This window comes from Pongo abelii, chromosome 13 (genome assembly GCF_028885655.2).
Source record: "Pongo abelii isolate AG06213 chromosome 13, NHGRI_mPonAbe1-v2.0_pri, whole genome shotgun sequence".
NCBI lineage: Eukaryota > Metazoa > Chordata > Mammalia > Primates > Hominidae > Pongo > Pongo abelii.
Genome location: NC_071998.2, coordinates 36,240,003 through 36,267,974, shown reverse-complemented (window position 1 = coordinate 36,267,974; position 27,972 = coordinate 36,240,003). Strand labels below are relative to the sequence as shown.

Sequence of the window (27,972 nt, the reverse complement as noted above, 5' to 3'; positions counted from 1 at the left end):
TGACTCACCAGCCCTCGGAGGATGGAAAGATGGCCTTAAAATAAAACAAAAACCTTTTTTGCTTTATTTTGTAGGACCACTATGAGACCTCAGTCCTTCTATGATGGAAGTCATTCTTGTGCCAGAGGAGTGTGCCATATTCCAATGGCTGAGCCGTTTTGCCCCAAAACCAGAGAGGTGTGTAGTCTTTTTGGAAGGTGTACCAGAATAAATCATGTGGGCTTGGGGTGGCATCTGGCATTTGGTTAATTGGCAGAGCAAGTGGCCCCATACCCTCACTCAAGTTTGCTTTATATTATGCAAAGTTTTATGAAGAGTTATTTCCTCTTGCTAATAATTTCCTGTTCCTCTGTTACTCTCATTCATTTTAAGCTGAACCACTCAAAGTTGCAACCTATCTTTTTAATAAGCTTTGATTTTGCTATCTAGATAAAATGATTTAACATAGAATATCACATTACTCAAGAGTATGCAGTGTGGAGCCAGATTACTTAGGATCAAATCTCTGCTCTTCGACAAAGTATCTGTGTCCAAGAGGACAAATTATTTGACATCTGTGGGTTTCAGTTATCTTATTTCTAAAATGAAGATAATTATAGCATGTACCTTATAAGACTGTGTGAGGGATGAGAGAGTTAATACTTAATGAAGTCTCTGAACCATGCCTGTCAGTTATGGAACATCCAATGGCTGGTAAGTGCTTTTATGAATTAAATTACTATTATTGATCTTCTAAAAATGGTCAGATTGGCAGCTGTTGCCTTTGACCTGAGTTTGGCCATTACTGCCCAGCCTTCTGTCTACCATTATAGCCAAATCACAGAACTATGGGGACAGCCCCACAAGGGCCAGTGGTGGTATAAGGTGTGGAATCAGTTTTAGTTCCCAAGGAACAAAAATGGCTACCATGACTAAGAAGCCTATGGCTTGGTCCACATGTGCTACTTCTCTTATAATCCCAGGTTTGAAAGTCAGGTGCAACTCAAAAGATCAGAAGTATTGTTAGAGATTAACTGCTTCATAAAATCTCCCTTATGAGTTAACTTAGAGAATATGAATACCTAAACACATTAGTCATTCAGATAATATTAACACCTGCATATAGAGAGTAGATGATTTCTTTTAGCATTTATGTTTTATCCTACATAATCACAGAAAACCCATTTCCTTATAGTTAACAGCAAGGGCACCTAAACTGAGGACACAGGGATGGGAGAAATATTTCTAGTCTCAAACAAGAATTTGGAATCTAAAACCGAGTACCGAGGGAAGCCATTTCAGAGATAACCACTGTGCATTGATTTTCTCTGACTTCTAGGAAAGTACGTTTTTTACTTGTTTAAAAAAAAAAGTGGCAGGTGAAGTTTGTATATGTATATATAGCATGTTTCTGGATAGTTATCCACAGAATGTATCAGAATGCTGCTAGTCTTCCTCTGAAGCACAGATCTGTCCACATAATAAATTTGCTATCCTGGGGGAAATGAAGTATGGATAAAATTCTTGTCCACTTCAAAATGGGGGCAGCTTGGGAAGAAATAGTCTAAGGAGAGAATATGCATGCTCGTATGAATCTGAGGTCAGTTCTCAGGCAAAATACAGTGACTTGGGGAACTAGGAGTAGAGGTAGGTGGGGGAAGCACAACGGAGCTGTATAGAGCACATGTAAATGTGGGTTTGTGGTGATAATTTCCAGTAATCCAAGTTAGCCTCCCTTGAAGCCAGATTAATTCAGCTAAAGGACCCTACATAAAGACTGAGAGAATACTGGGAAAGGCAATTTAAGAAAATGGCAAAATAAGCATTCAGAAAGAAATTTTTAAATATTGTCCAAAAACATGAAGAGTAAATAGTGCTGCCACTTGGTAATTTTCACTTTTAACATCCACATGATCTTTCATGTACTGATGGAATAGGACTGTCATGATGAATTGTCAAGTGGCAAGCAAGATACTCAGTGGTTGTACCATATTCTACCATTTATGTTAAAGTATGTATATATACAAAGAAGTAAGTATGTAAATATTTATATGCAAATAAAATATTTTTGGAAAGTTAACAAAAAAAGCTGGTAACAGGAAACGGGGAAGATGGCAGATAAGAGACAGGGCTGGCCGCCACGGTGGCTCACACCTGTAATACCAGCACTTTGGGAGGCCAAGGCAGGCAGATCATGAGGTCAGGAGATCAAGAACATCCTGGCTAACATGGTGAAACCCTGTCTCTACTAAAAATACGAAAAATTAGCCAGGCATGGTGGCAGGCGCCTGTAGTCCCAGCTACTTGGGAGGCTGAGGCAGGAGAATCGCTTGAACCCGGGAGGCAGAGGTTGCAGTGAGCTAAGATCGTGCCACTGCACTCTAGCCTGGGTGACAGAGACTCCGTGTCCAAAAAAAAAAAAAAAAAAGTAAAGACAAGACAGGGCTGATGTGCAGCTTCCACAAGGACAGACAGAATAGCATATAGAGACACTATGATCTTTTGTTCCAAGAACCACTGTAGGAACTTACCGGGAAAACCAAGAGAATTCAAAGATCCTTTGAAAGAAGTGGCACACCACTGCAAATGCTGCAAAACAGGCAAAAAACTGAGTTCCCAAAGTGTGAGTCGGGGAGAACCTACCTCTGAATACACATCCCCACTGGGGAAATCTAAAAATCCAGATCATGGAGGAAGAATTTAACCTTACCTAGAGATGAAACGGATTTAGGGGGTTACGTGAAATATGAAAGTAGAAGTAGCAACAGGAAGTGCTTTGGATGTACTCCCGGTCTCCAGCCTGAGTCCAGTGAAGCTAGCCCTGACTATATCTCACAGTGGCCCTCAGGAAAGGCAGCCAGTGGAATTGGAGTGTGACGGCAGGGCGAAGGAAGCTCCCAAATGAAATCGGTAGTGGTTTCAGCTGGTCACAAATTTTCTCAGGCAGAGTCTAAGGGACTAGTGGGAGCCACAGCAGATAGAAGTGAGTCCAGGAGCTGCTGCTGATGGAGTGGGCAGATGGGAAGGGGTGAGGTCCAGAGGCCATGCTTGCTTTCCCAGTGGGGTAGCTCACAGCCTGGGGCAAGGTCTGAGCAGGGCACTGCAGGAGTGAGACTAGCCTCACCAACTGCATAGTAGCTGGATGAGGCCTCTTGCTGCTGGCTATCCCCCACTACCCTGGTGAAGTCTATGATACAACAAAGGCAGTCAAGATCTCCTCTGGAACATAAACCCAGTGGCCTGACAAACCACCAGCATCCCCCAATTTCCCACAGTGGCTGCAGCAAGCCCTGCCCAAGAAGAGTCTGAGCCCAGAACCACCTAACCCTGCCCCCACCTGATGGTATTTCCCTACCCACCCTGGTAGCCAAACACAAAATATTTATTGCCCTGCCTATTGCCTGAGAAACCAAAATAGTTACCTTGGGCATCTTAGGGCAAGCTTAGAGCCCCCTGCTACTTCTGCAGCTGGTGCTCTCTTGAAAGCTCCACCTCCTTGCTGGAGGCCAGTCAACTGAGGCCATTACAGCAACTCATAAAACAATAACCCTGATCCCAGGACGGAAAAGACAACACGTAATTTCACTGCCTGCAACATCCTGGCTAACCAGAGATCCTGAATATGTCCACATGACAACTTCACTGCTAGTATAAGCAGCATTCAAGAGAGCCAGCACACTAAACATATCTACAACCAATGACTCTTGCAGAGTTTACTTCACTTCCCTGCCACATCTACCAGAGCAGGTGCTAGTAGCCACAGCTTGGAGACCTGAAGATGGATCACATTGCAGTACTCATTGCAGACATCCCCCAGCACCAGCCCAGAGCCTTGTGGCCTCAATGGGTGGCTAGACCTAGAAGAGCAATAACAGTCACTGCTGTCCAGCTCTCAGGAAGCCCCATCCCTAGGGGAAAGGGGAGAGCACCACATCAAGGGATCACCCCATGAGACAAGAAAATCTGAACAGCAGGCCTTGAGTTTCAACCTCTGCACTAAAATAGTCTACCAAAATGACAAGGAACCAGAAAAGCAATTCTGGTAATATGACAAAATGGGGTTCTGTAACACCCCCAAAAGATCACACCAGCTCCCTAGCAATGGATCCAAACCAAGAAAAAATCTCTGAATTGCCAGATAAGGAATTCAGAAGATTGGTTATTAAGCAACTCAAGGAAGTAGCAGAGAAAGGTAAAAACCAGCATAAAGAAATTTTAAAAAACAATACAGGATATGGATGAAAACTTCTTCAGAGAAATATCATAAAGAAAAAATAAGTCACAGCTTCAGGTAATGAAAGACACACTTAGAGAAATACAAAATGTAGTGGAAAGCTTCAACAATAGACTAGAACAAGTAGAAGAAAGAACTTCAGAGCTTGAAGACAAGGCTCTTGAATTAACTGAATCAGACAAAGAAAAAGAATTTTAAAATGAAATTTTAAAGGAAATGTGGGTTTTTGTTAAATGGCCAAACCTAAGAATAATTGGTGTTCCTGCAGAAGAAGAGAAATCTGAAAGTTTGGAAAACTTATTTGAGGAAAACTTTGCTGGCCTTGCTAAAGATCTAGACATCCAAATACAAGAAGCTCAAAGAACACCTGGGAAATTTATTGCAAAAAGATGATCAGCTAGGCACATATTTATCAGGCTATCTAAAGTCAAGATGAAAGAATCTTAAGAGCTGTGAGACAAAAATATCAGATAACCTATAAAGGAAAACCTATCAGATTAATAGCAGACTTCTCAGCAGAAATCTTGCAAGCCAGAAGCCAGAAGGGATTGAAGTTCCATTTTTAACCTTTTGAAACAAAATTATTCTCAGCCAAGAATTTTGTATCCAGTGAAACTAAGCTTCATAATTGAAGGAGAGATAGTCTTTTTCAGACAAACAAATGCTGAGAGAATTTGCCACTATTGAGCCAGCACTATAAGAAATGCTTGAAGGAGTTCTAAATCTTGAAACAAAACCTCAAAATACACCAAAATAGAACCTCATTAAAGTGTAAATCTCATAAGACCTATAAAACAATAATACAATGGTGAAAGAACAATGTCTTTAGGCAAAAACTAGCATGATGAATAGAACAGTACCTCACATCCCAATACTGATGTTGAATGTAAATGACCTAAATGCTCCACTTAAGAGAAGATACGCAATGGCAGAATGGGTAAAAATCTACCAACTAAGTATCTGCAGTCTTCAGGAGAATCACCTAGCACACATGAACTCACATAAATGTAAGGTAAAAGGGTGGAAAAAGATATTCCATGCAAATGGAAACCAAAAGCAATTAGGAGGAGCTAGTTTTATATCAGAAAAGAACAGACTTTAAAGCAACAACAGTTAAAGCAAAGAGGGACATTATATAATGATAAAAGGAGTAGTCCAACAGGAAAGTATCACAGTTCTAAATATATATGCACTTAACACTTGAGCTCCCAAATATATCAAACAATTACTAATAGGCCTAAGAAATGACATAGATGGTAACACAATAATAGTGGAGGACTTAAGTACTCCACTGACAGCACTAGACAGGTCATCAAGACAGAAAGTCAACAAGGAAACAACGGACTTAAACTATAACCTAGAACAAATGGACTTAACATATATATATGGAACGGTCTACCCAACAACTGCAGAATATGTATTCTTTTCATCAGCACATGGAACATTCTCCAAAATAGAACATATGCCACAAAACAAGTCTCAACAAATTTGAAAATCAAAATTATATCAAGTACTCTCTCAGATCACAGTGGAATAAAATTGGAAATTAACTCCCAAGAGGAATCCTCAAAACTATACAAATACTTGGAAATTAAATAATCTGCTCCTGAATGATCTTTAGGTCAACAGTAAAGTCAAGATGGAAATTAAAATATTCTTTGAGCTGAATGATTATAGTGACACAACTTATCAAAGCCTCTGGGATACAGAAAAAGTGGTGCTAATGGGAAAGTTCATAGCATTAAATTCCTACATCAAAAAGTCTGAAGGAGGACAAATCAACAATCTAAGGTCACACTTCAAGGAACTAGAAAAACAAGAACAAAGCAAACCCAAACCTAGCAGAATAAAAGAAACAGCAGAGATCAGAGCAGAACTAAATGAAATTGAAACAAAAAAATACAAAAGATAAATGAAACAAAAATATTTGAAAATTTAAAATTGATAGACCATTAGTGAAATTAACCAAGAAGAGACAAGATCCAAATAAGCTCAATGAGAAATGAAACAGGAGATATTACAACCAATACCACAGAATACAAAAGACTATTCAGGGCTACTGTGAACACCTTTATGCACACAAACTAGAAAATCTAGAGGAGATGAGTAAATTCTTAGAAGTATACAACCCTCCCCAATTAAATCAGGAAGAAACGGAAACCCTAAACAGACCAATAACAAGTAGGAAGATTGAAACAGTAATTTTAAAAAATTGCCAAGAAAGAAAATATCCAAGACCAGAGGGATTCACAGCTGAATTCTATCAGACATTCAAAGAAGTGGTACCAATCTTACTGAAACTATTCCAAAAGACAGAGAAAGCAGGAATCCTTCCTAATTCATTCTGTGAAGCCAGTATCCCCCTAATTACAAAATCAGAAAAGAACATAATAAAAAAAGACAACTACAGACCAATATCCCTGATGTACATAGATGCAAAAATCCTCAAGAAATTACTAGGTAACCAAATCCAACAGCATATGAAAAAGATAATACACCATGATCAAGTGGGTTTCATACCAGCGATGAAGGGATGGTTTAACATAGGCAAGTCAATAAATGTGATACATCACATAAACAGAATTTAAAACAAAAATCATATGGTCATCTCAATAGATGCAGAAAAAGCATTTGACACAATCCTGCATCTAGTTATAATTAAAACCCTCAGCAAAATTGGCACAGAAGGGACATACCTCAAGGTAATAATAGCCATCTATGGGCCGGGCACGGTGGCTCACACCTGTAATCCCAGCACTTTGGGAGGCCAAGGCGGGCGGATCACAAGGTCAGGAGATCAAGACCATCCTGGCTAACACGGTGAAACCCCATCTCTACTAAAAATACAAAAAATTAGCCTGGCGTGGTAGCGGGTGCCTGTAGTCCCAGCTACTCGGGAGACCGAGGCAGGAGAATGGTGTGAACCCGGGAGGTGGAGCTTGCAGTGAGCCGAGATCACACCACTGCACTCCAGCCTGGGCAACAGAGCGAGACTCTGTCTCAAAAAAAAAAAAAAAAAAAAAAAAAAGCCATCTATGAGAAACCCACAGCCAGTGTTATATTGAACAGGGAAAAGTTGAAAGCATTCCCTCTGAGCACTGAAACGACAAGATTCCCACTTTCACCACTTCTGTTCAACATAGTACAGGAAGTCCTAGCCAGAGCAATCAGACAAGAGAAAGAAATAAAGGGTAAAAAATCAGTAAAGAGGAAGTCAAACTGTTGCTGTTCACCAATGATATGGTCATACACCTGGAAAACCCTAAAGACTCATCCAAAAAGCTCGTAGATAAATGAATTCAGCAAAGTTTCAAGATACAAATTCAATATACTCAAATCAATAGCACTTTTATACACCAACAGCAACCAAGCTGAGAATCAAATCAAGAACTCAACCTGCTTTACAACAGTTGCAGGAAAAAAAAAGTAAAATGCCTAACCAAGGACATGAAAGATCTCTACAAGGAGAACTACAGAACACTGCTGAAAGAAATTATAGATAATACAAAAAAATGGAAATATACCATGCTCATGGATGGGTAGAATTAATATTGTAAGAATTCTTACAAAAGCAATCTGCCAAAAAGCAATCCACAAATTCAATGCAGTTTCCTTCAGAGTACCACCATCATTCTTCACAGAAATATAAAAATATTATATTTCTGCCAAAAGCAATCCACAAATTCGATGCAGTTTCCTTCAGAGTACCACCATCATTCTTCACAGAAACATTAAAAAAAAAAAAAAAATCCTAAAATTTATATGAGACCAAAAAGCCCATATAGCCAAAGCAAGACTAAGCAAAAAGAACAGTCTGGAGGTATCACATTACCTGATATCAAACTATACTACAAGGCTACAGTTATCAAAACAGCATGGTACTGGTATAAAAATAGGCATGTAGACCAGTGGAACAGAGTAGAGTATCCAGAAATAAAGCCAAATATTTACAGCCAACTAATCTTTGTAAAAGCAAAACAAAAGCATACACTGGGGAAAGGACACCCTATTTAACAAATGATGCAGGATAATTGGCAAGCCAGATGTAGAAGAATGAAACTGGATCTTCATCTCTCTTATATAAAAATCAATGCAAGATGCATCAAAGACTTAAATCTAAGACCTGAAACCATAAAAATTCTAGAAGATAACATCGGAAAAACCTATCTAGGCCTTGGCTTAGGCAAAGAGTTCATGATCAACAACCTAAAAGCAAATGCAACAAAAACTAAGACAAATAGATGCAGCTTAATTCATCTAAAATGCTTCAGCACAACAACAAAAAATAATAATCAGTGGAATAAACTGACCATCCACAGAAAAGGAGAAAATATTCGCAAACTATGCATTCAATAGAGGACCAATATCCAGAATCTACAGGGAACTGAAACAAATCAGCAAGAAAAAAAAAAAATTAAAAAGTCGCTAAGTACATGAATAGACAGTTTTCAAAACACATGGCCAACAAACATGAAAAAATGCTCAAAATCACTAGTCCAGGAAATGCAAATTAAAACCACAATGCGATACCACCTTACTCCTGCAAGAATAGCCATAATTTAAAAATCAAAAAATAATAAATGTTGGTGTAGATGTGGTGTAAAGGGAACACTTTTACACTGCCAGTGTGAATGTAAACTAGTACAATGGAAAGCCATATAGAGATTCCTTAAAGAACTAAAAGTAGAACTACCATGTGTGATCCAGCAATCCCACTCCCGTGCATCTACCCAGAGGAAAATAAGTCATTATATGAAAAAGACACTTGCACATGCATGTTTGTAGCAGCACAACTTGCAATTGTAAAAACTATGGAACCAACCTAAATGCCCGTTGACCAATGAGTGAATAAAGAAAATGTGGCACATATACAGCATGGGTGTGATGGTTAATACTGAGTGTAAACTTGATTGGATTGAAGGATACAGAGTATTGATCCTGGGTGTGTCTGTGAGGGTGTTGCCAAAGGAGATTAACATTGAGTCAGTGGGCTGGGAAAGGCAGACCCACCCTTAATGTGGGTGGGCACAGTCTAATTAGCTGCCAGCATGGCTAGAATATAAGCAGGCAGAAAAATGTGAAAAGAGAGACTGGCCTAGCCTCCCAGCCTACATCTTTCTCCTGTGCTGGGTACTTCCTGCCCTCAAACATCAGTCTGCAAGTTCTTCATTTTTGGAACTCTGACTGGCTCTCCTTGCTCCTCAGCCTGCAGACAGCCTATTGTGGGACCTTGTGATCATGTGAGTTAATACTTAATAAACTCCCCTTTATCTGTCTGTCCCATTAGTTCTATCCCTCTAGAGAACCCTGACTAATACAGATTTTGGTACCAGGAGTGGTTCTAGAGGAACAGAATATTAAGGATAGAGTTCTTTTATTGGTATGAGGTTTCTGGAGTTGACTGCTTAATATGATTAGACCCAAAGATGCTAAGGACTCTACTTCTAATAATATGGAGAACACTAATAGTCCTTGGCATAAACTGTTTAGAGAGTTATGCAAAATAAATATATTTGAGACTCCTGATTCATTACTCGTGAGAGGCAAGGACTCTACATAATACCTTTGACCATATGTGGAATCACCCTTAGTGACTCTGTACATAATACCTTTGACCATATATGGAGAACCAGGGAACATAATGAAGCTGGTTGGTTGCTCCTAAGTTCAGTGGACAAAATGATGAAAGAAAATAATGAACTCAGGGATTCTATTTCCCACCTCCAGAAGCAGATACTGAGCCTCAAATCTGCTAAGATTGCTCTGAATGAGAGTCTTATCTCCTGTAGAGAAAGAGCTGAAATTGTGGAAAAACAGAAACAAGCTCTTATCATGTGAGTGGCTGACCTGCAATGAAAGGTACATGCACAGCCTCGCCAGATGTCTACTGTTAAAGTGAGAGCATTGATTGAAAATGAATGGGACCCTGCAACTTGGAACTGGGATGTGTGGGACGACCCTGGTGAAGCTGGGGACACTGAGTTTGAAAACTCTGATGAACCTTATTTACCAGAAGAAACAGCTTTCCCATCCCCAGAAGTGGCAGCATCCCCTCCCTGACCTATGCTGCCATCAGCCTTTTCACCTTTGTCTGAGGAGATAAACCCTGTGCGGCCTGAGGCAACAGTGATGGCCTCCCCTGAGGCAGTTGCCAGGCAAGATAATGTTGATTCTTCTCAGGAGCCACCCCTAAGACCCTCATTTGCTTCTAGACCTATAACTGGACTGAAGTCCCAGCTGGCCCCTAGAGGTGAGGTTGAGATTGTGACCCCTGAGGTGGTGTGCTACACTCAAAAAGAACCACTTGAGTTTTCTGATTTATATAAACAGAAATCTGGAGAACAGGCATGGGAATGGATACTAAGGGTGTGGGATAATGGTGGAAGGAAAATGGAGTTGGATCAGTCTGAATTTATTGATTTGGGCCCACTAAGTAGGGATTCTGCATTTAATGTTGCAGCTCTGGGAGTTAAAAAAGGTTCTAATTATTTACTTGCTTGGTTAGCTGAAATATGGATTAAAAGGTGGCCCACTGTGAACAAACTGGAAATGCCTGATCTCCCTTGGTTTAATTTAGAGGAGGGGATCCAAAGGCTTATGGAAATTTGGATGGTGGAGTGGATTAGTCACTTTAGACCTATTCATCCCTGCTGGTCCAAAAAATATGCCCTTGACCAATGCCTTACAAAACAGATTTGTGAGGGCAGCACTGGGATCTTTGAAGAGCCCCTGTACTTGCTCTTCTCTGTATGTCAGATCTAACTGTGGGAACCGCAGTCACTCAACTACAAAACTTAAATACAGTAGGAATAATTGGATTCCAAGGCAGCAGGGGCCATGGTGGCACTCAACTGTCAAAGGCAAGGTGGGCATAGCTACCATAATGGGCAGCAGAGGCAAAGCGGCAATCAGAATAGTCTGACTCATGTAAAGCTCTGGCATTGGCTAATTAATTACAGCATTCTTAGAAGTAAAATTCATAGGAAGCCTTTTGCATTCCTACTTAATTTATATAAGCAGAAACTTCTAGGTCCAGTGGACAAAAAACTAATTTGAATTATAAAAACAGAGAATCACAGCCCCTCAACCAATTTTCAGACTTGAGCTAGTTTACAGACCCAGAACCCCTTGAATGAAGGGGAGGCCAGGTCCCCTTGAGGAAGGACCCCACTATATTACCAACAATTTAAGCTGTGAATCTTTCTCCCGTCCTTCCCCAAGGAGACCTCCGACCTTTTACCAGGGTAACTGTGCACTGGGGAAAGGGAAATAATCAGACATTTCAGGGACTACTGGACACTGGCTCTGAGCTGACGTTGATTCCAGGGAAGCCAAAATGTCATGTGGTCCTCCAGTTAAAGTAGGGGCTTATGGAAGTCAGGTAATTAATGGAGTTTTAGCTCAGGTCTGACTTGCAGTGGGTCTTATGGGTGCCTGGACTCATCCTGTGGTCATTTCCCCAGTGCCAGAATGCATAACTGGCATAGACATACTTAGCAGCTGGCAGAACCCCCACACTGGCTCCCTGACTGGTAAAGTGACAGCTATTACGGTGGGAAAGGCCAGATGGAAGCCATTCGAGCTGCCTCTACCTAGAAAAATAGTAAAGCAAAAACAATACCACATCCCTGGAGGGATTGCAGAGATTAGTACCACCATTAAAGACTTGAAAGACGCAGGGATGGTGATTCCTACCACATCCCCATTTATCTCTCCCATTTGGCCCATACAGAAGACAGATAGGTCTTGGGGAGAATGACAGTGGATTACAATAAGCTTAACCAAGTGGTGACTCCAATTGCAGCTGTTGTACCAGATATGGTTTCATTGCTTGAGCAAATTAACCCATCTCCTGGTACCTGGTATGCAGCCATTGACTTGGAAAATGCCTTTTTCTCCATTCCTGTCCATAAGGCCCACCAGAAGCAATTTGCCTTCAGCTGGCAAGGCCAGCAGTATACCTTGACTGTCCTACCTCAGGGGTTTATCAACTCTCCAGTTTTGTGTCACTGTTATTCAGAGAGACCTTGATCGCTTTTTGCTCCCACAAGATATCACAATGGTACATTACACTGATGACAGTATGCTGTTTGGATCCAGTGAGCAAGAAGTGGCAAACACACCGGACTTATTGGTGAGGCATTTGCATGCCAGAGGATGGGAAATAAATCTGACTAAAATTCAGGGACCTTCTACCTCAGTAAAATTTCTAGGGGGTCCAGTGGTGTGGGGCCTGTCGAGATACTCCTTCTAAGGTGAAGGATAAGTTGCTGCTTTTCTCCTCTCCTACAACCAAGAAAGAGGCACAATGCCTAGTGAGCCTATTTGGATTTTGGAGGCAACACATTCTTCATTTGAGTGTGTTACTCCGGCCCATCTATTGAGTGACCCAAAAGGGTGCCAATTTTGAGTGGGTCCAGAACAGGAGAAGGCTCTGCAACAGTTCCAGGCTGCTGTGCAAACTGCTGTGCCATTTGGGCCATATGACCCAGCAAATCCAATGGTCCTTGAGGTGTCAGTGGCAGATAAGGATGCTGTTTGGAGCCTTTGGCAGGCCCCCATAGGTGAATTACAGTGGAGCCCTCTAGGATTTTGGAGCAAGGTCCTGCCATCTTCTGCAGACAACTACTCTCCTTTTGAGAGACTGCCCTTGGCCTGTTATTGGACTTTGGTGGAAAGTGAGCTTTTGACTATGGGTCATCAAGTCACCATGCGACCTGAACTGCCTATCATGAACTGGGGGCTTTCTGACTCATCTAGCCATAAAGTGGGTTGTGCACAGCAGCATTCAGTTGTCAAATAGAAATGGTATATATATGACTGGGCTTAAGCAGGTCCTGAAGGCACTTTGCTATGACCGTGCATGTCCTCCATCCTTGCCACCTGGACAGTTTGGGCTCCTCCTACCTTTAAGTCAACAGGCTAATAAGGGAGTTACAGTGCTGGCTGGGGTGATTGACCCAGACTATCAAGGTGAAATCAGTATACTGCTCCACAATGGAGCTAAAGAAGAGTACACATGGAATACAGGAGATCCATTAGGGTGTCTCTTAGTATTACCATGCCCTATAATTAAGGCCATTGGGAAACTACAACAGCCCAATCCAGGCAGGACTGCAAATGACCCAGACTCTTCAGGAATGAAGATTTCAGTCACTCCACAAGGAAAAAAACCACAACCTACTGAGGTGCTGGCTAAAGGCAAAGGGAATACAGAATGGGTAGTAGAAGAAGGTAGTCATCGATACCAGCTACAACCATATGACCAGCTACAGAAATGAGGACTGTAATTGTCATGAGTATTTCCTCTTCCTTTTGTTAAAAACATGTTTGTGCATATATACAGTTGTACTAAGAAAATATCTTCATTTTATTTTCTTTCTCCTTTATCATATGACATGAGATTTATTGACTTCACATCAACATTTAAGTATTGCTAACTTTATGTAGTAGTATTTGGGTTGGTGTTTGGTGCATTTCCAGTTGCACAAAGGATAGCTGTATTAGGTGTAATTATGACCTTATTATTGTCTTTATTTGAAGATTATGTATGATCTCAGGAGATGTGTATGGATTCATGTGGACTTGTGATGGTTAATACTGAGTGTCAGCTTGATTGGATTGAAGGATACAAAGTATTGATCCTGGGTGTGTCTGTGAGGGTGTTGCCAAAGGAGATTAACATTTGAGTCAGTGGGCTGGGAAAGGCTGACCTAGCCTTAATCTGGGTGGGCACAATCTAATCAGCTGCTAGCATGGCTAGGATATAAGCAGGCAGAAAATTGTTAAAAGAGAGACTAGCCTAGTCCCCCAGCCTACATCTTTCTCCCATGCTGGATGCTTCCTGCCCTCTAACGTCAAACTCCAAGTTCTTCAGTTTTGGAACTTGGACTGTCTCTCCTTGCTCCTCAGCCTGCAGATGGCCCATTGTGGGACCTTGTGATCGTGTGAGTTAATACTTAATAAACTCCCCTTTATTAGTTATGTCCCTCTAGAGAACTCTGACTAATACAATGGAATACTACTTAGCCATAAAAAAGAACAAAATGATGGCATTTGCAGCAACCTGGATGGAGTTAGAGACCATTATTCTCAGTGAAGTAACTCGGGAATGGAAAACTAAATATCGTTATGTCCTCATTTGTAAGTGGGAGCTAAGCTATGGGGATGCAAAGCTAAGCTATGGGGATGCATAAGAATGATATAATGGGGCCGGGCGCGGTGGCTCATGCCTGTAATCCCAGCACTTTGGGAGGCCGAGGTGGGTGGATCATGAGGTCAGGAGTTCAAGACCAGCCTGGCCAAGATGGTGAAAGGGGTCTCTACTAAAATACAAAGAAAAAAATTAGCTGGCCGTGGTGGCGGGTGCCTGTAATCCCAGCTAATCGGGAGGCTGAGGCAGAGAACTGCGTGAACCCCTGAGGCGGAGGTTGCAGTGATCCAAGATCGCGCTAATGCACTCCAGTGTGGGCGACAGAGTGAGACTCCATCTCAAAAAAAAAAAAAAAATGATATAATGGACTTTGGGGCCTCGGGGGGAAGTGGGAGAGGAGGATCAGGGATAAAAGACTATACATTGGGTACAGTATACATTTCTTGGGTGACGGGTGCATCAAAATCCCAGAAATCACTACTAAAGAACTTATATACATCATAATAAACTACCTGCTCCCCAAAAACTATTGAAATGAAAAAAAAAGCCTGGTAATAATGGTTTCCCTTGGGAAGGGACAGTGGTTTTCCTTGTACTATTTAAATTTTGTACCATGTACAAATATGTGTTCCAAAAGCAGTGTTACTTCTATTCATTTTAGGAGTTAATATGTAAGTCCTGATATTAAATTTGTTTAGGCTGGTGATCTAATATTGCTAGTTCCTTGGTGAGGGTTGTGGTAGTTTCACTACCACATCGGTCTGTTCAGTAGTTCAGTGATTACACGAGGTAAGAAAATGAAATCATCTTAACCTCAGACCTGGACCTTGACCCTGTATTTGATATTTTTTGCTGCCTTAAGATAGTATTAGCTGTTCTTGAAGGAGTGCAAAATGCTGGTTCAGGTGGCTGACATATATTCATAGCCTCCATTTCTTCCTCCTCTTTATAAGCATGGTACCTATCTCCCAAAGTGCCAGAGTGACAGTGAGGACTTGTCAAGAGCCATTCATCTCTAGAAGCACTGTGAACTTTAGCCAAGCATACAGTTCAGTTATTCAAGATCTTTAAAGACATTATTGAACCAGCAGGAGTGGGCTTGTTATGTCTTAACTTTGGGGGGGGAAAGGAGGTGGGGTAGAGATTTAGGATTTTGCATTTATAACATATACTTTTTAGGGAAAAGTGTTAATTAAGCATAATTTTATTTTCAGCATTTATAAGATAAACAAGATGTACCATCAACTGTTCATTGTCCATAGCTTGCTAAATTTTGAGTTGCCAAGACTCTTGTGAAAATTCGTTTCCCATTGCAGTGGCATAGTGTAAGTTATTTTTTAAGGAAATAGGTTAATTTGTTTATGTGATGAACACATGTGCAGGTGAGACTTTGCCCAGATTGGAGACTTTGACTTTGAGTCACTCCACTTTATTTATATAGTATCCCAGGAAGGTTAGCCAAATATGTGTAGAAGCTGCCAGTATTAATGATTGTTAGAAGACCAGCTTAGTGCATACAGTGTTTACAGCGCACCTGGCATGCTTCTATGCTTGTATATACCTTAGTTCATTTAATCTTCCTCATACATTTGAGTTATGCGATATCATTATTCTCAGTTTACACTTGAGAAAACTAAGGCATGCAGAGATGATTTTTCAACAGTGCTTCAGTAGGTTAACAGTTAAGTTGAAAAGACTATTTTTTTAATTAAAAGGGAATATTGAGTAAGCTAAGAAAAAATGAAGGTAATTAATAACTTGAAGATTAGATGTGCAGTATTAAATAAAACACTGGAGAAAACGATCGAACTTTTCAATGATGTTTCTAAAAATCCATGCCTAGCCTTGCCACTAAAGGAATTCCAAGATGTTTATCCCTGTGAACAGAAAAACAATCAGTACAAGTCTGTGGAAAAGCAATAGGCAAAAGAGAAATCACTTTCTAACCAGAAAAAGCTTTCACAGAAGTCTTCAGATTCTGTATTTTTAAAAGTAATGAGAATTAACTTTTCAGAAGCCTGGAAATAGAACTCAACACACCTGTTTGAGAAGATGAGCGACGAGAGGCACCTTAGCTTAGCCTGCGAGGTTAAAAGTTAAGACTCCAGTCTGTATTCTCAAACCAGCTTAGTCTCTTAAAGTTGTTAAGAAGCAAATGAGATTAAAGCATATAAACAAATGCCTGGTGAGTAGAAAGAGCTCAGTGCTTGCTTCTGTAGCTATTACTTTCTACATGCAAAGGGCTGGGGAAATAGGATTATATGAATGAGAAAGGGTCCAGGAAACACCCTTCTGTGGTCCTCTAGGTTTTTTCTGAGAGCCTGGCAGATAGTAGGCATTTATTATAGTGACAAATCATCTTTAAGAAATCAACTTGTTAAACACTGGGGGGAAATGCAGCCTTAAGTTGTGCATGTGCTTGTATGTTTTGAAATTTCTGGTTTTTCTTTTCTAGGTTCTTATAGAGACTGCTAAGAAGCTAGGACTCCGGTGCCACTCTAAGGGGACAATGGTCACAATCGAGGGACCTCGTTTTAGCTCCCGGGCAGAAAGCTTCATGTTCCGCACCTGGGGGGCGGATGTTATCAACATGACCACAGTTCCAGAGGTGGTTCTTGCTAAGGAGGCTGGAATTTGTTACGCAAGTATCGCCATGGCGACAGATTATGACTGCTGGAAGGAGCACGAGGAAGCAGTAGGTGGAATTCTTTTCTGAGCACATATAGCATGGGTTTCTGGATGCCAATAAGAGGGTATCTTAACTGTTTGTTTCTATTACATTAGTTTCAGAAAGTACCTTTCTACAAGGTTTTGAAGTTGTCAGTATTTTCTATAGTTCCCATTGGAAGGTAAGAACAAAGATCATAGGAAAGAAAGAGACACTTTTACCCGAGGATCAATAGTGAAAATAGTACATTGTAGGCATGTAGATGTGTTGAGAATCATACTAAGACTGGGGCCTTATTTTCAGGATAAAGGTGTATTTTGATTGCGAATTTCTGCTGCTATGCTACTGTTTTTTGTTTTCAAGAAGGAAAAAAATCCATTAACCCTTTCCTCATGAGAGGGCTGTATGTTCACATCCATCTATTTAACCTACCGTGGCTGGATACTATGTTCAGCATAGAAGTGTGACAGCAAACAGACAAGTCCTTAAGGAGCCGACATTCTGTCGGATGGAGATAGAAGTTAAGCAAACCAATATAAGAAAGCTAACGGTTATAAAGAAATAGAATGGTGAGGTACAAGGGTACAGTAGGTCAACTGAATAGAGTTGACCAGACCAAATATTTGAAGTATGAGAAGCCTTCCTGTTTTAAGTGTGATGGGCAGGAAGGGCATGATTGAGTAGAGTGGAAAGGAGGGAGACTGGGGGGAAGGGAGAGAGACGAGGGATGCAATACAGCAGGGCCAGGCCATATAGACTATGGTAAGGGTTTCAGATGGAAGGTCAGTGAGGGGTTCAGGCAGGGAAGGCAGCAGGATCCAGCTGGAATATGAGGGCACTGGAACAATGAGGTCAGCTTCCAAAACAAAACAAAACAAAACTTTAAACATCTGTGTAAGTACAGGGTGGAATATAATGAATTCCAAGTACCCATCACTTAGGTTCCACAATTAGCCATGGCCAATCCTGTGTCATAGGTATGTCCCTACCTGTTTCTCTCTCCCCTGCCCTCATTGTGAAGTAAATATTTTCCTAAAAGGTCTTTTTAAAATTAAGTTATAACCATGCCATCATTGTACAGAAATAATGACATTAATTTCTTAATATAATCAAATATTCAGACTATTCCTTTTTCCTTCAGTCTCATAATTTTTAACAATTTGATCAAATCAGAATCCCTTACAATCCATATGTTGTATTTTAATGATTACCTCTTGTCTCTTTTAATCTAATTTTCACCTCTTTCTCTTTTTATTCCTTGTGTTACTTGAATAAACTAGATCGTTCGTCCTGTCATTTATCTCATTTTAAGATAAAGGGACGACAAAACTGCAGTCACTTTTGAAGTAAGGAAAAAATTTAGGGGTGACTTTCTGAGCACATTTAGGGTAAGTGACATCTCCAGAGAGGCCTAATATTGTACCACCGTTTTAGAGAGTTTGTTTTACTATCTAATGTGTACAGTGTTTTGGGTCGTAGATGAACACAGGTTCTTTGTTTTTCATGAATTCCTTATGATGACTCCTCAGTGTAATAAACTGTTTGCTTAGTACTAGGATGCCTTTTATGTAAGAGATTTGCAAATTATTACATTAAGTCACAACATAATATCTTATTTGGCAGCTTTGGTAACCTAAGGAACAACTCAGCCTTGTAATGTCAAGAAGCTGCTTCCAATTAATAGGAAACTCCAGCCCCTGCCACACCCTGAGAGCGGTTTGCTTCCTGCCTGTGGCGTTCTGCTCAGTCTAATAACATATGTCTCCTCCTCTGTAGAACCAGCAGTGATTTCCTTTAGTAGCCAAATGAGGTTGGGGAAATAGTCAGCTGGAGCTACTTTATTGAAAAGCAGAGAAATTAAGCTCTGTAAGTGGAAAGGCTTGAAGACAGTGTTAAATGCTACAAGGAAGGCCCACATTAAGATGGCATTATTTCAGCCTATCGTGTGTTGCAGCCTGGTGTGGCAAGAAGGATTTGGAGTTCTCTAAACCCATCTTCAGATTCGAGTTGCTCCATTTGCTTGTCACATTGGGCGAGTTATTTCACTTGTTTACTCTTCTGTAGAATGAAGCCAGGGCTCTGGGTGAGGAGTGGAGGTTGTTTAGTCATTGTTCAGTCAGTTAGACCTTGAAAGATTACTGGAAGAATTAAACCAAATGAGATATGTAAAACAGCTAGTATAATGCTGGCTTGTAAGAGCGTGGTCATCAGATGGTGGCTCTGATGGAGTGGGGGGCCTGAGAGGTGGGTAGTATCAGGGAAAAGCATTTAAACTGCACCTTGAAGAGAGGGTTTATTGTGGGAAGGTCAGTAGGAAGGACATTTTGGGTGAAGCCCAACAGCTGGAACAAAGAGAAGGGAGGTCAGTGTCTATACAGAAATAACCAGTCACAGGAAAAATATATAACGAAATAAGTAAATACAAGGCAAATTTCTTGGATGCTTCATGTCTCTGCATTCAAAGACTCAGCTTAAAACATATCATTTACATGTGCCTGGCAGATACCCAGCCTGTCACTGCTTTGTGTTCCCATAGTAGTGCAGAGTTCCCCTCTGCTACAGTGTTCATCATTTTTTCCTCTACACATCTTGGTGTTTGTGGGTGGGATCTGGACTATACTTAAGGAAATAGAAAGGTGTAATCCTTGTGTCCCTGAATGCTGGATTTCTTCGAAGCATAGGAAGGCATGTCAAGTACCCTATCTCTGATGGTAATTTTGTATTCACTTTCTTCAACTTTTTCTTATGAAGCTATTTTAGTCATATACAGAAGTAGCCAATAGCGCGAGCTTCCATGAATTCAGCATCTAGCTTCAACCATTTTATATTAACTTACAACCAATATGATTATTGCTCCCATCAATAATTTTATCCATAAACACTTCAGGAGGTATCTAACATGAGCACATTATCGTTTTCATTCTCCAATAATAATTCTTTAATATACCCAGCCAAAATTTAAATTTCTGGTTAAATGCCTTAAATTATTCTTTTAGTTGCAAGCTTTTTATGAAGGAACCAGATCATTTGTCCTGTTGAGTTTCCCACAGTCTGAATTGCTGAAATCATCTCCTTGGAGTAGTTTAATAGGCGTCTCTGTCCTCTGTATTGTCTATAAATTGGTAGCTAGATTTAGAGATTTAATCAGATTCAGGTATCTTAAGGTAGCATTTTATTTTTTCATCAGGAAGCACATAATGAGTGGTTTATTTGGGATTTTGTTTGTTTGGTTCGGTTTGTGATGTTAGCAGCCAATCCATTAATTCACTGGGAGCCATAAAAATGGCGGTATTTTAACTCCATAATATTTTTCTTCGTTAGCTGGAATAATTTTCTAAGGAGAAACGTACTTCTGTTTGGTTTTCCAGTGTAGCAACAGTTTTAACATTGTAATCCCTTCGGCTGTGGGCATGAAGAGAACAGCCACATCTTTCTGGACCATATTAACCCATTATACATCTGAGATATTTTCTCAGATACCATATTGAAATCTGTATTAGTCTGTTATCACATTGCTATGGAGAAATACCTAAAACTGGGTAATTTATAAAGAAAAGAGGTTTAATTGGCTTATGGTTCTACAGGCTGTACGGGACATGTGATGCTGGCATCTGCTCAGCTTCTGGGGAGGCCTCAGGAAACTTCCAATCATGTTGGAAGGCAAAAGGAGAGAGGCATCTCACATGGTGGGAGCAGGAGCAAGAGAGAATGAGAGGAGAGGTGCTGTACACTTTTAAACAATCAGATCTCACAAGAACTCACTATCAGTAAAACAGCACCTGAGGATGCTGCTAAACCATTCATGAGAAATCCAACCCCATGATCCAACCGCCTCCTACCAGGCCCCACCTCCAACAGTTCGACATGAGATTTGGTGAGGACACAAATCCAAACCACAGCAAAATTCATCAGTTCTTTTCAGAGATGTCACTGAGTTTCTCTAGGACCTCCCTGCTAGGACTAAGACCATCTTGATAAATGCAGAGCTTGAACTCAGGGGTTTAAACATAGAATAAACAGAATTCACAAGTCAGGTTTTTCTTAGTCTGTCTGGACTGTTGTAACAAAATACCATAGCATGGGTGGCTTCTGAATAACAGAAGTTTATTTTTCACATTTCTGTAAGTTGAGAAGTCCAAGATCAAGGGACTGGCACATTTGGTGTCTAGTGAGAGCCCACTTTCTCGTAGACAGCCATCTTCTCACTGGAACCTCACACAGTGGAAGGGGCCCTCGAAGAATAGCACTGGGGCCTCTTTTGTAAGGTCACTAATCCTATCCACGAGAACTCTGCCTTCACGACCTAATTGCCTCCCAAATGCCCAACCTCCAAATACCCTACATTGAGGATTAGGTTTCAGCAGATAAATTTGAGGGGACACAAACATTTAGACTGTAGCAAGGCTGGAACTCAGAAAAATGTTTTATGACAAGCTGTGGAATTTTAAGTTCTAGTAATCTCCAGTGCTATTGTTTCTCTAGGTTTCGGTGGACCGGGTCTTAAAGACCCTGAAAGAAAATGCTAATAAAGCCAAAAGCTTACTGCTCACTACCATACCTCAGATAGGGTCCACAGAATGGTCAGAAACCCTCCATAACCTGAAGGTAAGTGTCAGCCATGTACAATCAGGCATGTCCGTAGACTCTCTATTGTCTTCTTTTCTTACTTGCATTTCACCTTTGGTCCTCATGTATTTTATGCCAGCCTAGATGTTTTCAGCAAGTTTTTGTGACATCTACTACTACTATACCAACCACTTGTGAAATTGAGTAGTCTTATTTTCTGGCTGGTAATGCAAGACCATTGAAAGCTAGGGTTGAGAGAGTTTTATTATCTCGTGTGCCAGGTTCTTCACATTGCCCTGCTCTGTAGTATCCCTAAGTCTTACTTCAAAAGATTGATAGTGCTTTCTCTGCATATCGCTTACATTGTTGACAAAGCTATTTTCTCTTTGGCAGATCCATTCAAATTTGTGGCAATCCTTTAAAGCCAAAACTCTGACAATAGTACCAAAATGGTGCCAGAAAATATCTGCTTAAGGTTAATCATGCATCAAGCTGAACAGTAATTAATGATAAACCAACTCTAGTATTCTCAGAATATAATTTAAACTAACTGATAAACTCAGAGTTGCATGATTTTTCTTTGGGCACTTTGTGACTCTTCTTAACCACATAGGGAAAGACTTGCCTCAAACTGATCAGATATTGCATTCCCCTACTATCCAAGGAGGACCATACCTCGAAGTCTCCTAAAATACACCTGTACTTTTGGGTCTTCTGGTGGTGGTGGAGAGAGGATTTGAAAGGTTGATCTAAGCCCTCGTTACCTGAATTACCACCTAGGAGCTCTGTAATGAGAGAGCCACAGTTGTAGTATAATGAGGACGTTGTATGGTAGTAAGTGACTGCCAATCACTGGGCATGGCAGAGCCTTGATTTGTAATGTTTGCTGATTTACGTGGTACAAGTGCTCCAGTACGGCCAGTTTCACACTACTAATGTGAAGCCACTGATGAATTGAGAAGTGATACACACAGTCAGCTCTTGCAAGCTGGTACGAACAGGATCCAGCACACCACTGTAACTAAGGTGTCTCTCAGCAGTTAGGACTGACAGTCAAGAATGTTGGAATTTGTAGTTTATCTTCCCTATTAAGAAATAAATCTATTGGTTTCAACACTGTATACCTAGGAGCTAAATGTTATTTAATGAATAAATGATACTCTTTTCCCCCATGAAGTGTTTTATCATAATAGAGATGCAAGAAACCCTTATTATTAGAATTAAAAGGGAAAAAATACACTTGAGTGCAGTCAAATGGCACAACTGGAGCTTGCATAAAAAAACACGTTGGTTTGCCAGAAATGTGACTCATACTTGTACTATTATTAGCAAAATGTCATAGAAGTTTGTTTGTTTATTTGTTTTTTATTTGAGACGGAGTCTCATTCTGTCACCTAGGCTGGAGTGCAGCGGCACGATCTCAGCTCACTGCAACCTCTGCCTCCCGGGTTCAAGCGAGTCTCCTGCCTCAGTCTCCTGAGTAGCTGGGATTACAGGCGTGCACCACCATGCCCAGCTAATTTTTATATTTTTAGTAGAGACGGGGTTTCATCATGTTGGTCCGGCTGGTCTTGGACTCCTGACCTCGTGATCCACCCGCTTTGGCCTCCCAAAGTGCTGAGATTATAGGTGTGAGCCATTGTGCCCAGCCAAGTTTATTTTTTTTAAGTCTCCCAACTAACCCCACTTTGACCATAGTCTTTCAAAAGCTTGAAGTTAATTTCTCAAGTAATATATTTACTGGTTTAGCTTTATTTTTAAGTAAAAATGCTTGAAGAGTAAAAATCATTGTTCTCCTTTCCTGGAGCTTCTGAAATTGTAAAATTGTGTGATTTTATTTGTATGCATTTTTAAAGAGGCTTAGTTTACATAGCTTTCATTGGATTTTCAAAGGAGGATTTCATATATATGTATATATATACACACATACATACATACCCACACACACACATATAAAACCTAAAGAGAGAAAATGAGGAATTCCTGCTCTAGACAAAACAAGAATCTTGGTCTTCATTCTACAGCATTAAGGAACACCATACTAATAATCCCTTTTTCTGGGGTAGTATTTTTAGTCCTCTAAGCACTGAAATGTGTATCATTCATTCACTAAGTCATTTCAGAAACACTTAGCACCTGCTATATGTCAAGGTGTGGTTTGCAAAGATAAAGAGTTGTGATGATGATCCTGTGGTGTTTGGAGATATAGACACATAAAAATTTCAATGATTTCTTACAGTGGGATAAGGATAAGGGATAGGGGTTGCATAAACAATATTCCAGGCTGGGGGCTGGTATGGCAATAAGTGATTATCAGAACAATGCTCTGAGATAAGCATTATTAACCTCACTTTACAGGAAAGGGAGGTGAGGAACTTTACAGGAAAGGGAGGTGAGGAACCAAGAGTTTAGAGTACCTAAAGTTCTACATCTGGTTAGTGAACTTGAAAATTATCTGTAGAATTTATTTAAAGTGTATGTTTCCTGCGTCCTCACTTTGATCTAGAAAATCAAAATTTGGTTTTTTTAACAAACATCTCAGTAATTACACCAACATGTAAATATCACTGCCTCCTTTCTTCCTTTCAGAATATGGCCCAGTTTTCTGTTTTATTACCAAGACATTAAAGTAGCATGGCTGCCCAGGAGAAAAGAAGACATTCTAATTCCAGTCATTTTGGGAATTCCTGCTTAACTTGAAAAAAATATGGGAAAGACATGCAGCTTTCATGCCCTTTCCTGTCAAAGAGTATGTTGTAAGAAAGACAAGACATTGTGTGTATTAGAGACTCCTGAATGATTTGGACAACTTCAAAATACAGAAGAAAAGCAAATGACCAGTAAACGTGGGAAAAAATATTACATTTAAGTGGAAAAATAAAAAAAACACCATTCTCTTCTCCCCCTATTAAATTTGCAACAATAAAGGGTGGAGGGTAATCTCTACTTTCCTATAGTGCCAAAGAATGTGAGGAAGAAATGGGATTCTTTGGTTATTTATTGATGCGACTGTAAATTGGTACAGTATTTCTGGAGGGCAGTTTGGTAAAATGCATCAAAAGACTTAAAAATATGGACATACTTTGTGCTGGGAACTCTACATCTAGGAATTTCTCTTTAAAACCGTATCAGAGATGCATACAAACAATTATATATAAAGAAGGGTGTTTAATAATGATAGTTATAATAATAAATAATTGAAACAATCTGAATACCAAGCAATTGGAGGTAAATTATGTCTTAGTTATAATTAGATTGTGAATCAGCCAACTGAAAATCCTTTTTGCATATTTTAATGTCCTAAAAAGACATGGTTGCTCTATATATGAAATGAAAAAAGGATATGGTAGCATTTTATAGTACTAGTTTTGCTTTAAAATGCTATGTAAATATACAAAAAAACTAGAAAGAAATATATATAACCTTGTTATTGTATTTGGGGGAGGGATACTGGGATAATTTTTATTTTCTTTGAATCTTTCTGTGTCTTCACATTTTTCTACAGTGAATATAATCAAATAGTAAAGTTGTTGTAAAAATTAAAGTGGATTTAGAAAGATCCAGTTCTTGAAAACACTGTTGCTGGTAATGAAGCAGAATTTAAGTTGGTAATATTAAGGTGAATGTCATTTAAGGGAGTTACATCTTTATTCTGCTAAAGAAGAGGATCATTGATTTCTGTACAGTCAGAACAGTACTTGGGTTTGCAACAGCTTTCTGAAAAAAGCTAGGTGTTTAATAGTTTAACTAAAAGTTTAACTATTTAAAAGACTAAATGCACATTTTATGGTGTCTGATATTTTAAAAAGTAATGTTTGATTCTCCTTTTTATGAGTTAAGTTATTTTATACGAGTTCGTAATTTTTGCTTTTTAATAAAGTGGAAGCTTGCTTTTTTAACTCTTTTTTTATTGTTATTTTAATAGAAATGCTTTTTGTTGACCGGGCACAGTGGCTCACCCGTGTAATCCCAGCACTTTGGGAGGCTGAGACGGGTGGATCACGAGGTCAGGAGATCGAGACCATCCTGGCTAACGCGTTGAAACTCTGTCTCTACTAAAAATACAAAAAATTAGCCGGGCATGGTGGCGGGCGCCTGTAGTCACAGCTACTCAGGAGGCTGAGGCAGGAGAATGGTGTGAACCTGGGAGGTGGAGCTTGCAGTGAGCAGAGCTTGCAGTGAGACGAGCTTATGCCATTGCACTCCAGCCTGGGCAACAGAGTAAGACTCAGTCTCAAAAAAAAAAAAAAAAAAAAAAGAGTGAAATGCTTTTTGTTTTCTTCAGTTTTTTATCATGGGGAGATCTTTTTCCTCAGAATTATTTTCTTTTCACTGTAGGCTATTACAGGATACTTCAGGATCAAGATATAGAAGCTTTTATTTAAAGAGTTTGTAAAGTCAGTGTGTTTGTTTGTGTCTCTGAGATTGACTTCAAGATAATAAGCTGCTAATTGTAAACAAAACAGTTACCCTCCAGTATTAATATGACTCATTAGTGTGAGCCATTTGGGTCAAGTGTGATTATGGCCCTTGGATTCCCTGATGTAGTATTAAATTTCAACTCTGGTTATCCATTAGCAATCCGTAGAGAACTTAATGAACCTGAACCCAGGCTTCTCTAGCTCTGTAACCTGTGATTGTTTTCACTACAATATGATACATAGATGGTACCTTACTTTTCTTCATTCTTAGTAGGTGTCTAAGAATGTCAGGGCAAAAATATGAGCATTTTTCTTGCTATGTTCAGAAAGTACAGTTCTCTCCAACTTGCAGAGGTACTTTTCTTGATTAAATAGCCTTCTCTAGCAACATCATTTTCAGACTAACCAAATGAATGCAGTATACTCTTTTCTTTGTTCTCAATCATTCACTCCTTATGCAAAGCCAATATAATTTTCCTCATACCTTATGCTTGAGGATATTGTTGAAGAACACTTCCTGGAACACTTCTCACTTGTGATGCTGTACTAATTTTTTTTTTTTTTTTAATTTAAGCTAGTATATTAAGTGAACACCATGGTCAGTTGTGAGCATTTTGGTTTCCGCAAAGGATGGATGGTGAGCATCATGGGAAAGCTGTAGTTTAGTGACTTAGCCCTTAGTGATTAATAGATTTGCATGTACGTAGAAGTCTTTGTTGGCCTTATAATCTGCTGTTATGTTTGGCATTGATTTTCATGGTTTTGAGAATGACATCCTGGCCCTGTGGTCCCCGAGGGTCGTGGTCCCCGAAGGTCATGGTCCTTGTGACCTGGCCCCTGTTCACTGCCCCATTCGTTAGCACGAGTTGCTGTGCAGAGCTGGAGGTAGCTAACATGGCTTGTTTCAAGGAAGGAAACTCCGGTACAGTGGCACCCTCAGGAGCAGAGGACAGTGAACTTCCCTGAAGAGGGAGTGACTAAGGTGACCTCCAACCTGCCCTGAGCCAGCTGCCCTGCAGGTGCCACGTGAGCCTGCTCTGGTATCCACAGGACACTCCTGGAGGCTCTTCTCTGGCTGCTACCTCAGGGGCATGGTTGTGGCCCCACCAACACCTATTTTCCAAATAATTATTTATTCTTGTGACAGTGGCCTGAACATGTTTTTAATTTTCTCAACAAGCATTTAGCCAGCACTTATCCAGTGAAACAATTTGATAAGGTTTCAAGGAGTATCTGCTGGGTTAGGAAGTCACAAAATGAGGAGTTCTTGCCACATTTGCAGAGTCCCTCCTTGATAAGGTTTGGCGGTGTCCCCACCCAAATCTCATCTTGAATTGTAGTTCCCATAATCCCCACATGTTGTGGGAGGGACCCAGTGGGAGGTAATTGAATCATGGGGGTGGTTACCCCCACACTGCTGTTCTCATGATAATGAGTTCTCACAAGACCTGTTTGTTTTATAAGGGGCTTTTCCCCCTTTTGCTCAACACTTCTTCCTGCCATCATGTGAAGAAGGACATGTTTGTTTCCCCTTCTGCCATGATTGTAAGTTTCCTGAGGCCTTCCCAGCTATGTGGAACTGTGAGTTAATTAAACCTCTTTCCTTTATAAATTACCCAGTCTTGGGCAATCCTTTACAGCAGCATGAGAATGGACTAATACACTCCTGAAATGTTTTGAAGATTGTTGCACCTTGGAACTACCAGTGTGCACAGAATCTGGCTCAATGTATGTATTGGCCCAGCAAGGCAAAGAACTGAAGTTCCAGGATGGAAGAACCTGTGTTCTCATAATAGTATAGAATAATTCAAGATAGGCAAGAAGGACAACAGTAAATGAAGACCATGGAAGAAAAGAAGGAATGCCAAAGATCGAGGAAATCTATCAAGACTAATAGGGTAATCCAGAGGAAGCTGTTTCAGGGCCTGTCGCCAGCTATGCCTTTGAGAAC

The 27,972-nt window shown here is 40.2% G+C and overlaps 1 protein-coding gene across 1 annotated transcript in view; it reads left to right on the top strand.

Annotated features, from left to right (window-relative positions):
- The window catches only part of MTAP (methylthioadenosine phosphorylase), a gene marked incomplete at its 5' end in the record, with an annotated part of 60,805 nt that extends 35,309 nt beyond the window's left edge, over nucleotides 1-25,496 (top strand). Inside the window, 4 exon segments of the mRNA NM_001133600.1 lie at nucleotides 75-177; nucleotides 16,822-17,061; nucleotides 21,517-21,639; nucleotides 24,190-25,496. Of these exon segments, the coding sequence (NP_001127072.1) occupies nucleotides 75-177; nucleotides 16,822-17,061; nucleotides 21,517-21,639; nucleotides 24,190-24,228 (505 nt within the window). The 3' untranslated portion in view covers nucleotides 24,229-25,496.
- Between the last annotated feature and the right edge of the window lie 2,476 nt (nucleotides 25,497-27,972).